At 32.1% G+C, this 16,180-nt stretch overlaps 2 protein-coding genes across 2 annotated transcripts in view; one reads left to right on the plus strand and one right to left on the minus strand.

Moving 5' to 3' along the window:
* The window catches only part of LOC129810205 (endothelin-converting enzyme 1), a 32,377-nt gene extending 16,785 nt beyond the window's left edge, over positions 1 to 15,592 (plus strand). Inside the window, exons 3-10 of the mRNA XM_055860530.1 lie at positions 338 to 630; positions 780 to 947; positions 1,059 to 1,142; positions 4,826 to 5,107; positions 5,173 to 5,429; positions 14,484 to 14,539; positions 14,632 to 15,016; positions 15,110 to 15,592. Coding sequence (XP_055716505.1) covers positions 338 to 630; positions 780 to 947; positions 1,059 to 1,142; positions 4,826 to 5,107; positions 5,173 to 5,429; positions 14,484 to 14,539; positions 14,632 to 15,016; positions 15,110 to 15,209 — 1,625 coding nt within the window. The 3' untranslated portion in view covers positions 15,210 to 15,592. The remainder of the gene's footprint in view (positions 1 to 337; positions 631 to 779; positions 948 to 1,058; positions 1,143 to 4,825; positions 5,108 to 5,172; positions 5,430 to 14,483; positions 14,540 to 14,631; positions 15,017 to 15,109) is intronic.
* On the minus strand, positions 10,160 to 11,729 carry LOC129810206 (uncharacterized). The gene has a single exon (XM_055860531.1). It carries the CDS (start codon positions 11,688 to 11,690, stop codon positions 10,527 to 10,529), a length of 1,164 nt encoding a protein of 387 aa, XP_055716506.1. The 5' UTR covers positions 11,691 to 11,729; the 3' UTR covers positions 10,160 to 10,526.
* Positions 15,593 to 16,180: the final 588 nt, after the last annotated feature.

Consider the following 16,180-nt stretch of genomic DNA (forward strand, 5'->3'; position numbering starts at 1 on the left):
CACCAAACTTATCAGGTCGAGACAATCCATATGAACTGTTTGGATCTAATGGAATAGAGGGTTAATTGTTTCATGCTCTACATCAATCATAATTTTAGAATGTAGATTTATTGAGAACATGAGATGGCAAAGTTATCTAACTTTTTTTCACAGTTTTTTTTTTTGTGAAATAACAAAGAAAAGTTTTCGTGCAGGATATAAGCAAGAATTAGTTCACTTTCCGGGTAAAGGGAAAGTAGTTCACAAATTGCACCCTTGGAGAATGTTTTTTTTCCTGAATTTTATATACTTTCTCACCAGCTAGTTTAATGGTAAATTACCTCAATTGCGTGTCTAGATCTACTGGAGACCAACACGAGTTCGGGTGTTTTTCGCAAATTAGGGCGTTTGTACGAAAGTTGCCTCCGTCAGAGCCTCAATTCCTCGAGCATTCGCCTCCTGCTGGAGAGTCTCGGTGGATACCTGCCAAATGGTAGTTTGGGGCCATCCAGCATTGCGCCACTCATGTCAAAAATTGCCGCCCTCGGCCCCACACCGCTTATTGGCATCTACTTTGATTTGAGTTACGGCCGTAAGCCACAAATTATGTTAATTATTGATGGACCAACGACGTCAGCACCGGTTTTGGAGGTAAAATCCACAACATCAATAATCCTCCCTATTTTTTTTCCATGACCTTTCCCCCGAAAATCAACCCATTTATCGATCATACCTGTGCTGTTTTTATCAGGTTAATATGTTTGTACAATTTGATTTAATGCCATATAATTCACATATAGAATACAATACGATGGATGGGACCAAAAGCACCGCCTTACAAAATTCGAAACGATGTACCGGAACTCCTGGACGATCTCATGAATGTCTTTCTGCCGTCCAGTCTGAGTAAGGAGCAACGACAATCTGAGATGGATTTGATTCGTAACTTTGTGTCTGAATTGAATAGGGTGAGTGATTCCATTTCCGTTCTAGGGGAAGTTGAAGCTACTGTCGCTTTTTCCGGTACTCTTGTCATTCACATTTCCTCCACCAAGCACTCATCGTGTCCTTTTTTGCAGCTTCGACAGCATCATCTTGATCGGGACTTTTCAAACAGTTACGTAGTTTACAATGTTACAACACTGTCAACGACTTATTCATACGTAAGTGACAATTTTATTGATTTCTTGCACAAAATTCCTTTGAATTTTGCATCAAATTCCTTCTGCAAGCCGAATGCAAGTGATCTGAAATGTCTTTAATGTTTTATGTAACAATTACAAACATGCATTTTTATCATTGTGTCACTTTTTCCGACAAATGCACAAAGTTTCTCGAGTAAAACCCTAAAAGACATTTGGCTCAAGCATGTCTCATATTTGTCAACCTTACGGAGACAAGAATATGATTATAGTTTTATAAGACTTTCAGGAAGTATAAAGGGCGAGTAACTAACATCTTTTACGGCATTATAACTTTGAATTTATTTTTTATAAATAAGCATTCTATCTTTTGCAACATAGCCAATGTAAATTTGAATTTTAATTACACAGAAAATACACAGAAAAAATACTTTGTAAAATTGTTTGTTAAATGTTTGTTAATTCCAACTGGAGACTTACGAAATGTTCGTAAATCGTATAACTTACTAAAAAGTTCGAAGTTCGTAATATGTTCATTTGACGGGTATTTTTCGGTCTTTTACAAACATTTGTTCGTAAATGTTCATAAAGAGTGAAATAGCTTTTCCAGCGTTTTGCGCTGGAGATTGGTCACCAACGTTAAGACGGCGGTGGACGCTTGTTACTTCCCTTCTCTATCTTATGCTACTACACTATGCTTTCTAAAGAATTGCGTCTCAAAAGTCAAATGAAAATTAAATAAACAGATAAATAAAAACACAAAAAAAGGTTTGTAGAATTTTGTCATTTGTTCGTACAGTTTTGTCAGACAAACAAAGCTGTACGAACAAATATTTGTAAAAGAATAAAATGCTCATCAAGTGCTCATGTTACAAACAATGTTTGTGAGAAAATACAAACTTTTACGAACTTTTTTTGGGTTATGCAATTTACGAGCATTTCGTAACTCCTCAATTCACAAACATTTACGAACAATTTTTTTCTGTGTAGAACTAAATTCTTTTTAGTTTATTCTTTTGTTTTAATTGACCCGAATAAATTATTAAATTTGTTTAGCAATTTATGTAAATAAACTAAGTGTTTCGCAAACAAACAATTCTGAAGAAGAACCGGAGAACTTTCATTCAAATGTTATTAAATATATTTAATCATTCCACTTTCAATTAAACAAATTATCATTTTAACTTTACTATTAATTAACACATACAGAAATAAGAGTAAAATGAAACAAAAAAATAAAAAAAAAATTAAAACAGCAACTTTACAATAATTAAATGTGTTTATTAATTAAAATATTTGACGAATTAAACTAGAATTAAACTCCATTTGAAAATCCATTTTACCTCTTACTATTAGACTGTATGTTCGAATTTTACGGCGCGATGATGATTCATATTATTTTTCACTGATATCTTCTTAAATATAAATAGAATATCAAATAAAAATGAGTAAATAATATTATATTGATGAGAAACTATATTAGCTATTTAAGTCGATTTAAAAGCAATTTTTGTTGTTAAATTTAGATTTTCCTTTATGAATTAATAAATGTGTAAGAGTTTACATCAATAAAAATATCAACGAAAATAATTTATGTTATGCTTCATATTACTATGAGGTGTTATAGCATGACAAGACGGCGGTGGACACATATATTGATATTGATTTGTAATATAAACATTTACTAAATTCAAAAGGATCTAAAGCATTTAGATCCTCATGAATTTAGATGCCTTAAAATCAATATTAACAGTATAAAAAAAATTAAAATCAAATGTTACAGGGTCTGTCCATCATACAACGATCGTTTAAAGTGAATAAAAAATTAAGAACACATTGAAGAAGAAAGGCAAAAAAGTAAATGTATCAAATTTCGTACAATTTGCTTATAAGTATCAATATTATGAGTTTAAGCATTATATATTTAAATACAAAATGATTTTTTCGTGTTTCACGTTTGAAGAAATTGCTTTTGAGTAGTTTAACTTTATCTTTTTCTCTAAAAACAACTTAATACATCTGAAATTAAATAAAAATAAGACATTGCTTTATGTGCAATATCGGACGCAAAGCTTCTCAAAGTTCGTTGCTATTTCCAAATTCCTCCAAAGCTTTTTCTATAGTATCTCATTTGTTGAAGCACGTTATTTTTGTTCCTCAATTCTCTAAAGACTTTATAAAAAGTAAAATGCTATTTTTTAAATGAGGAACATGACGCGAGTCCGATATTTTAAGCTGTCCGGAATTTGGCACAGATATCTTAACTCTATTGAGACCGCAGAACATGTATCAGGCTTATTTCTCGAATTTTTGATCAAAAATATCTTAAGTTATGGAATTAATCAAGTACCAACAAAAATGTCTTCATAGTTTAAAGTCATTCAAAGTATTGGATTTTCATCGATTCACAATAATCAAACGAACAATGTTTTTCTCAAAATGTCCATATACTTCAGTTCATGTCCAAATTCTTTACATTTTGTCGAGGCTTTTCATGGATCACAACTTCTGGTAAAGATAGGGGTTGTGATTTGATTTACCATACTTTTTCAGTATTAATATTATTGAAAATTTATAAATATCAATTTTAGCGAGCCTTTCTTCATTAAATGAATGTGACGTAAAATAATTTAAAACCCTGTTAAGAGAAACTTGTAATGAAGCTCACTTGTAATGATATTTTTCATTTATTTTTTATCTAAAATTTTCATTATTGCTCTTCTGTTTTTGATACTATAAGTAAATTTGTCTCTTTATAAGATTTATTTGTCTGTAACGCTGTCATCGTTAACAAAGATAGAAAATTAAAAGTAAATTTGATTTTACATAGGGTAAGTGTGCCAAATTTCGGCATAGTTGCATGCAAGCGTCAAAGTCTCAAGTTTGAAATGTTATATTTTAAATAAAAATAGATTTTTTTTTTAATTATTTCTTTTGTAAGAGTGTTGCTTGGAACCTTGCAAAGAGTTTACCGTCTTTATTTACTCTAAAATAATTCTTAATACATTTTAAAATAAACAAAAATATAGACATAGCTTTGGTGCGCTATTCCGGCCACCTTCATTCTCATAGTTCCTTTTCCTTCGGGAATTCGCCCAATATCTTTTTAACGTCATCTCGTTTGTCGAAGCTACATTTTGTGTTATTGTTTTGCATTGTATAATCTCTAGAGTACGTAAAATCTAAAAGTTCATGGAAACTCGATAAACAAAAAAGGTGGTCGAAATTGCAAGCTGGCCGGAATTTGGCACACTTACCCTACTAGACTTAAAAAATAATACTAATTTTATGAGTTCTTTTTGAAAGAAACAGCTTCATTATGCTGCTATTCCAATAAAAAATTATCTTTTTTGAGAATTTTCAGTTCTTCATTATCGACTTTTCTTAGTATTGGTTCCAGTCACGACTGTTTGATCGAAAAATCGATAATGCAGAAGCAAAGTAAAGTGCTGAAAATAACATGTTCATTTTTCATGGAAATAGCACCCTTATGGTGAGGCATTCCTGAAAGTATCGCCCATTTGTACTTAGTGAGCAACCCCTAAGACCCAAATTATTTATGCATAAGCAACCATTTACATGAAACTTAGGGTTGGGTGGTATGTAGCCAACATCCACGTGCACGGTGCTTTTCACCACGTGTGCATAAATGGTTATGACGTTAATTTTTCAAATTCTAATTAGCTTCCTGTTTGCTTCAACAGCTAAAGTGGAACGATGTAATTCCACAAAATTGGTCAGGACCTATTGTGGTCCGTAGTTTGGACTACTTCAATCGCCTCCATACACTTCTGACTTCCTCAGCCCATCAGACCCGAGTTATACACAACTCCCTGCTCCTTCTCTTTGCACTTGGTGCGCTTCCGCCCGCCCACCCATCACCTATGGTGTGTACAAAAGCCACAATGTGGGCTCTGCCCCAAGCTTCATCGGCATTGTACATGACCCAGCATTCAATGGACACCGTCCGACAGTCAATTAATCGAGTAAGTTGTCACCATATCCTCTGGCTTTACCATTCTGAAAGATCATTTTCTGATTTTGGGAACAGGTGGAAATGCTCTTTGAGACACTAAAAGCCCACCTTAAGAGAGCACCTTCCCTCAGAGGAGCAGCTCTAGTCAAACTGTCATCATTGAAGATTCAAGCCAATCCCTGGCCCATGTGGTACAATCACACACGAATGGCTCAGATGCTGGAAAAGGTGGAAGTCAGCTCGGACAACTGGTTTGAGAACATCCTTAAACTCTATAAGCTTCAACTGCAACAACTTCCCAATTTCAACATGACCATGGATTCGCATGTTGCGTGAGTATCTTCAGTTCATTCAGCTTCAGCAAAGCTTTTCATTTATATAACCTGACCAATTGTAGCTCTTTCATCTTCAATTCCTTTTCCCATTCATTACGTCCATCTACTGTTCCATTAGAGCTCTATTCGAGATAATTTATCCACTTCATATTATAGGCTATATTTAGTGCCTGCTCCACTTGAAATTCGCGTGGTATTTTATTTCATTAAAGAAATTCCTTTCACTCGAGAACGCTATACTCTCATCAATGGTACATTTTATACGGAACCCTCATAAATATTTCATAGCTAACATAAATTCACGCGGTGATACAAATGTCCCTAAATGCTTTATCAAGTGGATTTGCGGGTTTGAAATTACAAGTAAAATATTTTATTAGTCTTTTTTAGCTTGTTTGAAATCGAGCAAAAATACCCAGATTCCCAATGAAGGTAAATGTGGTATTGCAAATAAAATTTGAGGGTATCGTAGTGTAATTAATAAGAATGGTCGGATCATCGGTGCCAGCAGTAAGACCACTGGCTCGTCTTTTAGACGGGTTTTAGACTGTAGGTTTAGCCCAGTTCTCGAGGGTACTAAAAACCTAAATACAGTAGAACCCCGCTATAGGCCATCGCTTTATAGTCCACAATTTATAGACCGTTGATTTCAAAACACTGATTTTAATTTAGGTTATGTTTTTTAGTACGCGACGTGCAATATTGTCATAATTATTTTAATATTTTTGGCAAACTTTATTGAATAATTATGATAATTGTGATCCATAATGAAGAGAGCGAGGACAAGTACCACAATCGCAAAGAAAGTGGAAGCCGTCGAACAATTTCAATACTAAAAGTCGTTGATAATTTTAAAAAATGACATGGACTATAGTCCCAGTAGCGAAAAGATGTCTTACATAAGCCTTACATGATAGTGCATGTAAGCCTTACAAATCACTATCGCTTATGGAGGTTTAACATGGTATAACCACACTTTTGTCACTTACATAAGCCTTACTTGTAAAGCATGAGAAAGCTATTGGATGCATTTTTATGGTTTTTAAGGATACCTTACATAAATACACAAGTAAAGCATTTGTAAGCAAATTCTGTAAAACTATAGTAATAAATACTTGTAAGCCATAAGAATTGCATTCATGTAAAGCATTTCAGAAGGCAAAAAATATTCAAGGTAAGCCCTAAAAAGGACCAACTTGTAAGTCATACGTCAAACTATCTTTTATGGACGTTTAACATTGTATAACTACTTTTTTGTCACCTAAGTAAGCCTTAAATATAAGGCCGACGAACGCTTTTCATGAAGAGCATTCGTAGAAAAAGTTGAAGTGACTCTCATTAGAGAACTCACTTCAGAATATGATCACAAGTATCATATTCATAATCATTCATCTTAATAGTAGAGTAGGTTTTAGTTAAAAACAAAACCCCACTGATGAATAGAAATAAAATATTTCACCTGAACCTTTTGTATCAGAACTCCGGTGTAGCTCGCATGAATTATATCTTTAAAGTGAAAATTTCCAGTAAGCCATTCGTAAGGCATACTTATGTCTTACATGATAACGTATCCTTCATAGAACTTACATGATGATTAATATGCATACAATACATAGTAAAAAGTAAAACTTTCATAATGATTTATTTGTAGAAGAAGAGAAAAACTTACACCATGTTGTATTTATGCCTTATATGATAGTATAAACTTTCATATACCTTATTTCTAAGTTTTATGAGAGCAAAACATGGTAAAGCTTTAGAATAATTTACGTGTTGATTAAAAGAAAGCTTTACATCTTACGTTACTTAAGCCTTATATGATGGTGTACCCTTTCAATTACCTTACTTGTTATTATTACGAAAGCAATACATAATAAAGCTTTAATATGTATTGCATGTTAATTGAAAGAAAGCCTTACACTGTGACTTATTTATTCCTTACATGACAGTGTATACTTTCATATGCCATACATGTTAGTTATTTTGAAAGCAATAAATTTGTAAAGCTTTCACATGACTTAAATGTCGTTTAAAAGTAAGGCTTACACGGATCCTTACAAATCTCTATCACTTACATGTAAGCTTTACTCTCTCTACTGGGGTGCGACCTAAATGTCAAATCTGGAACCAAATATGGACTATAGCGAGGCTCTACTGCAACAGTTTTATTGGGTTTTCACAGTACGATACTTTGGATAATTTTTCTTTAATACTGAAAATTAAGCCTGCATTTTCCCAAAAAGCTTGCCTGATAAAAAATAGTAAGTTGAGCCATATGGCTAAACCTTGAGTCTCAAGACTGTATAACAGTTATGAGTTCAAGTCCCACCCGGTATGAAAGATTAAAAATAATGTCTAAAAAGGATATTTTCACGCAATTACATACTTAATAAAACAATAAATTGAATAAAGTGCAAAATGGACGACATAGCCCAGAACAACAAAATCTAATAATTAAATAAATATAGAAAAATTGTTTGAAAACTAAGGAAAATTATTCAAAGTAAATTTGACTCCGATTATTGTATTGCTTTTTTTATATTCCAGATTAAATTTTTTTAGGCCAGTATGAGGCATAGTTTAAAATAATGAGAGGAGATAAGAAAAATCATAAGCTGTGTAGATCGAAGTGGGGCATCTTTGAATTTGACCAGCTTTTAAATTGAAGTTTGTTCTCCTATTTTAAATGGAATTAAGCCTTATCATAATGTAATTTACCTTCGCAATTGTTTTGTGATTTAAAACTTTAAAATTTAATTTTAAAAGGGCTTTTTTTCAAAAACAAGTTACAAATCCTGAATATAAATTAAAATATTTGCGTTTAGTTAACTAATGAAGTGTTGAAAATCCACTCTGAACAAATATTTATAAATTTGATTTTATCTATGTTAATATTTGTTTAAAATGCAGTTTATTCATGTCGGAAAATAAGCTCTTGTTGACTTTATTGGAAATTTAAAGCGAAAGTTTGCAAAAGGCCAAACAATAGATTTTATGGGTCCCGGTCAAAATCCCGAAAGCCAAAATCCCGAATTCTTAAAAGTATCATAGCTACTCCCACGATTGGACTCGCGCTTGCTGGAGGCAAAGGGAAATCTTCTGTGCCTTGGGAAATTATTCTAAACATTTTCCTCCATATAATTTCATCCCTTTCAGGATTTTAAAAATTCGGGATTTTGGCTTTCGGGATTTTGGCTTTCGGGATTTTGGCCTTTTCGGGATTTTGACGTTCGGGATTTTGGCTTTCGGGATTTTGGCTTTTGGGATTTTGGCTGCCACCGAGATTTTATAATGTCATAATATGATTTTTTTAAATTTTAACAAACTGATTTTTTTTATTTTGAAATTCTGAAAAGACTCATTTAGATCCATGAATCCATATATCCACATACTCAAACATTAATGAATTAAAGAGAAAACAACTCACAGAATCTTTGAGTGTTGCTTTGGTTTCATTTTAAAATTTAATGGTACTGGCTAACTGTTTAGAAATTTGGCTAGTTTTCGCATATTTTTAAAGGAAGTTGGACCAAGCCATATTTCAATTTTGATCCTTCATTGTTTTGTCTATCTAAATTACATTTCGTTAGAGCACAGTTTCTTTTAAAAATATACGTAACATAGCGTTTTCAATGTAGCTCCAGCTAAATATAGCCTCACCTCCCTCTTCATTATTTGATATAAAGAAACTGCCTTTGATAAGTACTGGAAGATTTAATTTCTGAATAACACTCGTCAAATACACAATTTATAGACTTTTCGTACATGTACGAAAATTGCCTTAATCCTTTTCTTCCAAGGGTTTTTCAATGTCAAAGATTAAATATTACCAGAGAGAATATTCATTAGAGAAAGTTTATGTTTGTTGCAGATGTCTTTGGATTACTAAAAAGTCCGCTGAACAAGTATTTTTTAAGAAACTAAAAAGTGTAGAGGAGACTGAGGGAAAAGTATCTTCCAAGATAAATAAGATAGCGGCTTAAAATATTTTCCATAGATAACCTACATAGACTTTCTTCAATGCCGTATAGAAATTTTTAGCCCTATTTTTGAAATATTTTCCTTGCAGATGACATCAATTATTACCTTTTAATTTTTCAAAAAGTATGCACTGATGATTATTTCCTAAATGATTTGGATTCTTTGAATACGAAGCCGCTATCTATTTTAGAATTTTACAAATATTCTTTTCTCCAGAAAGCTTTTTATAGAAAGCGACCACTTCGGGTAAAAAGTAACAAAAGGTATGGAGCATAAAGTAAGAAAAACTGAAGCAATTTCTGATGTCTGATGTTTGAATTGGTGAAACGATTTGCAGTCTCTTATTTGTTTTTATAAAATAGCTTGAAAAACGTTTTTCTCGCTCAGGTAGAGAAAATGGTATTTTCCAAAGTTATAGAGTAATAAATTTTATATGAAAATATGTCATCTAGGTATTTTTTTAATTAACGGAAGCTTGTAATAAAGCGAATCAAAATGTGATAATACCCTATGCTTGGTACTATTTGACCCAGCAATTCTAAGAATGGTAATATAATTGCTTTTAAGAAAACGACTGTATTTTCTTACAAAATAGAGGAAAATTACTTTCACAAAGTTGTAGAGCGGTAAATTTCCTACAAAACTGCAATATTTGAAATTTCTGGGGCACTCGGGTGGCTTGTAAGAAAATAAAATATTCGTTTTGTTACTTTTTTGCCCCAGTCTCCTCTACTACAAGAAAAATATTTCTTCTTCTTCTTCTTCTTCTTTTAATTTGTACGGCTGTCAGACTCAGCAAAGGTCCATATAGCCACTTGAGTTCGTTGAATTGTTGATGTGTGTTGAATTCTTCAGTGTGTCTTCGCTGCTATAATGTTGATGTTGATGATCATGATATCATCCATGATATCCATTTTATATATATATTTTTTAATCAATGTTTTCTGTGTGTTGCCAATGGATTAAAGATCATTGTAAATCTTTTTCTACAGGGTTGCTACAGACCTAAGGATAAGTCGAAATAAGCAACCCTTGTGAGTTTATCAGGATCTTTTTGTTAACATTTGAATTCACATGAATATTAACTGTTCAACTGTTCAACTATTTACTGGTTTATATGGAAGCTTTGATACTTGTTACAAACGCACAAATGTCTTTATAGGTTTTATGGTTAATAGGATTTAGTATTTTTTTGATGTCTTCTTTTTCTTTTTTAATTGAGATATAGTTATCTCTTATCGTTTTATATTTTTCACATTTGATTATTAAATGGTTTATATCTTCTACTTCATTGCAATTTTCGCATAAATTAGTTTGTTCTATTTTCATTAGGTTGAGGAATTTTTTGTCAAAGCAATGTCCAGTTCGGATTCTTGATAAAGTTTTAATTTCTTTTGTTGATAAGTTTATTTCACTAAACCACGGTTTTGGTTCTAGCAAACCTTTTCTCACTTCATAGTTAAATTTTCCTTTAATTTCACTTATTGCTGTCCATTTTTCTTTCCATATGTCCCACATTGTATCTTTTCTTATTTTATGACTTTCTTTAAACGTTATTTTAATGTTTGTTTCTTCTCCTTCGTCTAACGCTTTTTTTGCTTCTCTATCTGCTATTTCATTTCCTTCTATTCCTATATGGCCTGGCAGCCATTGTATAATCACATAGATATTATTTTCACTTACAAGATTTTTTATTTTATTTTCGTAAAATTTATTACTTTTGTTTATTAAGCTTTCACATGCGCTTTTAGAGTCACTGTATATTATTATTTTGGATTTTTTCATAGTTACACTGAATTTTATTGCTAAATAAATTGCCACTGATTCGACTTCTTTAATTGACACTTTTTGATTAATTTTTGCTTTATAAATCTCTCCACTATTTTTAAAGAATATACTTAGGCCTCTTTTGCCATTGGCTAGAGAACCGTCCGTATAAATGCTTTCATAGTCTTTAAAATGGTTGATAGTTTCTAGTGCACTTTGTTTTAATATTACATTATTTAATTGTCTTTTATTAGCACAGCCTCTTATTAAACTTTTGTTGATTTTAAGGTTAACTGGCATATTTTGTTCTTTTGTTACTATAGCAATGTCTTCGAGATAATTATGTACGTTTTTAATTTGTTTAATTTGCGGTAAGTTGGGTATTCTTTGTCCCAAGGATATCTTTTTTGCGATGTACTTGGCAGTTGTTGATTCCATTTCCATTTGGATTGGTAATTCGCCTGAATCTGCTAAAATAGCGTTAATTGGAGTTGATTTGGTGTATCCCATAATTCCTCTCAGTGCTTGGTTGGCGATCACTTGAAAAGGATTTTTATCCAGTCTTGGTCCTTGTTGAAAAATGCTGGTACTCCAAATAAAATTCTAGATTTAACTAGGGCGTTATAAACGTTGAGTAGAGTTTTAGGATGAGCTCCTCCATGGTATTTACAGAAGATTTTTAACATATTTATATAAGTTTTACAGTTTTCTTTCACTTGTCTTATATGTGCAGTAAACCTTAATCTATCATCAACTATTATTCCTAAAATTTTTTGCTTTTTAACTCTTTCTAAACTTACATAATTTAAAACTACATTTTGATTATTATGTGTACGGCTATTATCAAATATCATAAAGGAACATTTTTCAGGATTTAATTTCAGTCTCAATCTGTTAATGGCTTCATTGAATTTACTAAGAATTGTATTGGCATTAAAAAATAGTTCTTGTGACGTATTTCCTGAGATAATTAAGCTAATGTCATCTGCAAATTGCATGATCTCACAATGCTCTCCATTTAATTTATGTAAATTTGATGTATAAATATTGAAAAGAGTTGGGCTTAGTTTTGACCCTTGGGGGAGGCCTGCACTTGTATTAACTGTTAAACTGTAATCATTTGATTCTAAAGTGACTTTTCTGTTAACTAAAAATTGTTTGATCCACTCTCTTATTTCAATAGGAATATTCATGTCCTTCAATATTTCAATTAGGATGAAAACGTTTACTCTGTCAAATGCTTTGTTTAGATCTGTTATAATAATCATGGTTTTTTTATTATTCCTTTTGTTAGATTGTACTATTTCAATTAGTTTAATTATGTAATCTGTTATGTTTTTATTTTTACGGAAACCGTAAACATTCTTATGAATTAAATTATTCTCTTCTAATATTTTCTCTAATTTTTGTTTTAGAATAGTGTGAAACAATTTAGCAATGTTATTTATTAATGAGATTGGTCTATAGTTTTCTATATTAGATGGGTCTTTGTTGGGTTTCGGAATGCCTATGATTTTTATTTCTTTCCAGTCTTTTGGGAGTGCTTGTCTTTTCCATACTTCATTAAAACTGTTAACGAGATTTCTTAAAAGATTTGGAGGTAGCATTTTTAAAATATTATTGGAAATTTTGTTTATACCTGGAGCTGATTTATTGCTATTTTTTATTATGAGGTCTATTTCTTGCAGTTGGCAGAAGTCATAATTAATCTCTACTTTTTCGATGGGAAAAATAAGTTCATCTTCGTCTACATAATTATTCGATAAGAATTTTTTACCCATTTCTTCATTATTTAAGATACTATTATTCCCCTTATATTTTTTGGTATTGAACTTATTTACTTTATTCCAGATAGTTTTTATATCATGATTTGGATTTATACTGTTTAGAAATTCTATCCAGGCTTTCTTTTTAGCTTTTCTTATTTCTATTTTTAATTTACATGTTATTTTTTTGAGTTCAATCAGCGTGAAGAGATTTTTTGTTCTTCTATATATCCTTAATTTAGCTCTTTTGATTTTCCAAAGATTTGTGAGGTATTCATTCCACCAGATTTTCGGGATATATTTGTTGTTTTGTATATTAATATTTACTGTATTTTGCTGGATAATAGTTTTAAGGCAATTCTCTATTTCTTGTAGATTGGGATTATGTTCAAAATTAATTTCTTGTAACTGACTTTCAATACCTTTATGATTTATTTTCTGTTTGATACTATTGTGATAAGTGGTGTCATTACTGTGAATATCTATAGAAATCGCATAATGATCAGAAATTAAATGTGAATTATCGACTAACCAACTCGTATTAGTGATTAGATCTTGGGAAACGCATGTTATATCAATTGCTGAACTATAATTTTTATGTATATTAACGTAAGTGTGAGATCCATTGTTCAAACAAATAAGATTTGATTCAGTAATAATATCTGCTAAAATTATTCCTCTACTATCATTCTTTGAATTATCTTCCCACATTTCATGGTGACCATTTAAGTCTCCACCTATAATGACATTTTCTTTATTGTTATATGTATCTATTAATTTTTGAAAGTCTTGTTTAACTATTTCGTTATTTGAATCAGGTGGGATGTAACAAGATATTACATTGTAGGTTTTATCTTTCGTTCTTAGTTTAACTTCTACAACTTCGATGGCATTATATTGAAATGAGTTTTGTATGCATGCATTTGCATCTAACTGATTTCTAATTGCAATTCCCACACCGCCCCATCCAAAAGAAAAATATTAAGAGCTGGGTTGTTCCTTTGTGATTTAAGTAAAAATTAAACTAAGCATTTATTCAGAAGATATATAAATCCTTATTTAAGTTATAGGGTAAGTGTGCCAAATTTCGGCATAGTTGCATGCAAGCGCGAAAGTCGAAAGTTTGAATTGAAATATTTTAAATACAAATTGATTTTTTTTATTCTTTCTTTTGAAACAGTATTGCTGGGAACCTTGTAAAGAGTTTACCGTCTTTATTTACTCTAAAATCATTCTTAATACATTTTAAAAGGAATAAAAATATAGACAGACTTTCATTGTCATAGTTCCTTGCCCCTCGGGAATTCTTTCAATATCTTTTTCACGTCATCTAGTTTGTCGAAGCTACATTTTTTGTTATTCTTTTGCATTGTATAATCTCTAGAGTACGTAAAATCTAAAAGTTCATGAAAATTCGAGGAACAAAAAAAGTGGCCGAAATTGCAAGCTGGCCGGAATTTGGCACACTTACCCTAATTACCCTTGTAATTGAAAAGGATAAAAAATCACGACTAAATATTCTTTTGTGTTCTTCCAGTTGGGCGTATCCTATACTTGCTCAGTCATTCTACGATACACTAAGTCACTCAATTGGTAAGTTATTGAGATGATTAATACAGTGAATGGTCATTCTGGTCACGAACTACCTTTTAATGAATTGTTGGATGCATGCGGTATTTTCGCAGTTGTACCATTGTCTGTGGTGCTGGTGCCATACTTCAAACCAAAACTACCACCGTATCTGCACTATGCGTCGGTGGGTGTTCAAATAGCAAAAGAGATTCTGCGCTCGATTACACGAGCATTCGAGGATAAAGCCCTAAAATGTGTCCCGGGCAGTGTGAATATATTTTCCAATTCGAGCCGCATGGACATCCTTATACATTCGGGCGGCATGCAAATAGCCTATCATTCCCTCCTGTCACTCACAGGCCCCATTAAGGGTATGGAGCGCCTGGGTGGTCTGAATTTATCCCCAACGCAAATTTTCTATCTCGTCTCCGCCCAGGAATTGTGTGCTGATTCTCTCTACACTGGCATCGACACGGACTCGGACGATTTTACGGATATGTAAGTGGCATTTGTGGGATGAGGCCTTTCTCCCTTGGCGTCAATAGTAAATTGATATATGCAGTAATTGTGTGGGAAATGTTCATTTTGCAGACTAGGATGGCTCATAGCTCAGGGTGGCAGTGCCAATGAAGTATTCCATTGTCCACATGGTAGTGTCATCAACACCAAGAAAACCTGCAACATTCTGTGAATTTTCCGCAGAGAGAGAAAAAGGCTATCATTCAGCCAAATCTGTGAGATCTCATTCGTAAATTGCATAATATCGTGATAAACTGGGAGGAAGAGCTATAAAACCTCTCTTGAATTTACTTAGGATGGATATTCATTAGATATTAAAAAAGTGTTTGTTGAGTATCCTTCCATAAATTAACCATAAAAAAGCTCCACAAAGTAGAAAAAATGCCGCCGAGGACTTCAAGTAACACCAAAGTTTTTCGCAAAAAAAAAAAAACAAACCGAAACCCAACATTAAGAGAACATACTCTGAGAGAAATAACACTTAGACATGAGATGGAAGTAGACTTTAGAGTGCTTTTAAGAACTCTCACGTAGGAAAAAAATACAGAAAATAAACTAAGAATCATTAAAGGTGTAGAAGCAAGGAAATTGCTGTAATTTAAGAAGTGCTCCTTAACTCTGAAAATCTGGATTTTTTGACATGAGAAATTTTATTATTCTTGTAGATAATGTTAAAAGAGATAAAGAATGACATTTTACTATGGTGGCTAGATAAGCAATACCTTTTCGATTTGAATTGTTGAAAAAAAAAACATTGGAAAATTGTTGAAATGCAAGAAATCTGTGTTTGTGGATAGCAACTGTTGAGAATGTCCAATACTAAAATTTAAAAATTGCGAAATTTATTAGCCACTCCTCCCGAAGGGGGCGTGGTTTAAATATTTTTAGGTACAAATTACTAAATAGAAATTAGAAATAAGTTTAAAAATCTGGTTTTTGTTGTTTCGCATAGGTTTAAATTCCAAGAAAAAGAGGGTAATAATTCTTTCTAAATTTTTGAATTTGTGATAAATTTACAAGCGTTATCAAAATGATAAAGTTTCTCAGATTAAAGGAAAATGGAAGATTGTACTAACTGTTTGTGGCCCAAATTCTAGTTATAACCAAACTGTCGCCAATTTAAACAGGATGCAACCAAGTTAT

The sequence above is a fragment of the Phlebotomus papatasi genome, chromosome 1 (assembly GCF_024763615.1).
Source record: "Phlebotomus papatasi isolate M1 chromosome 1, Ppap_2.1, whole genome shotgun sequence".
Classification (NCBI taxonomy): Eukaryota; Metazoa; Arthropoda; class Insecta; order Diptera; family Psychodidae; genus Phlebotomus; species Phlebotomus papatasi.

What these genes read in the sequence shown, in the direction of transcription:
- LOC129810206 (XM_055860531.1), bottom strand. Translation starts at nt 11,690, where the DNA reads ATGGGATACACCAAATCAACTCCAATTAACGCTATTTTAGCAGATTCA.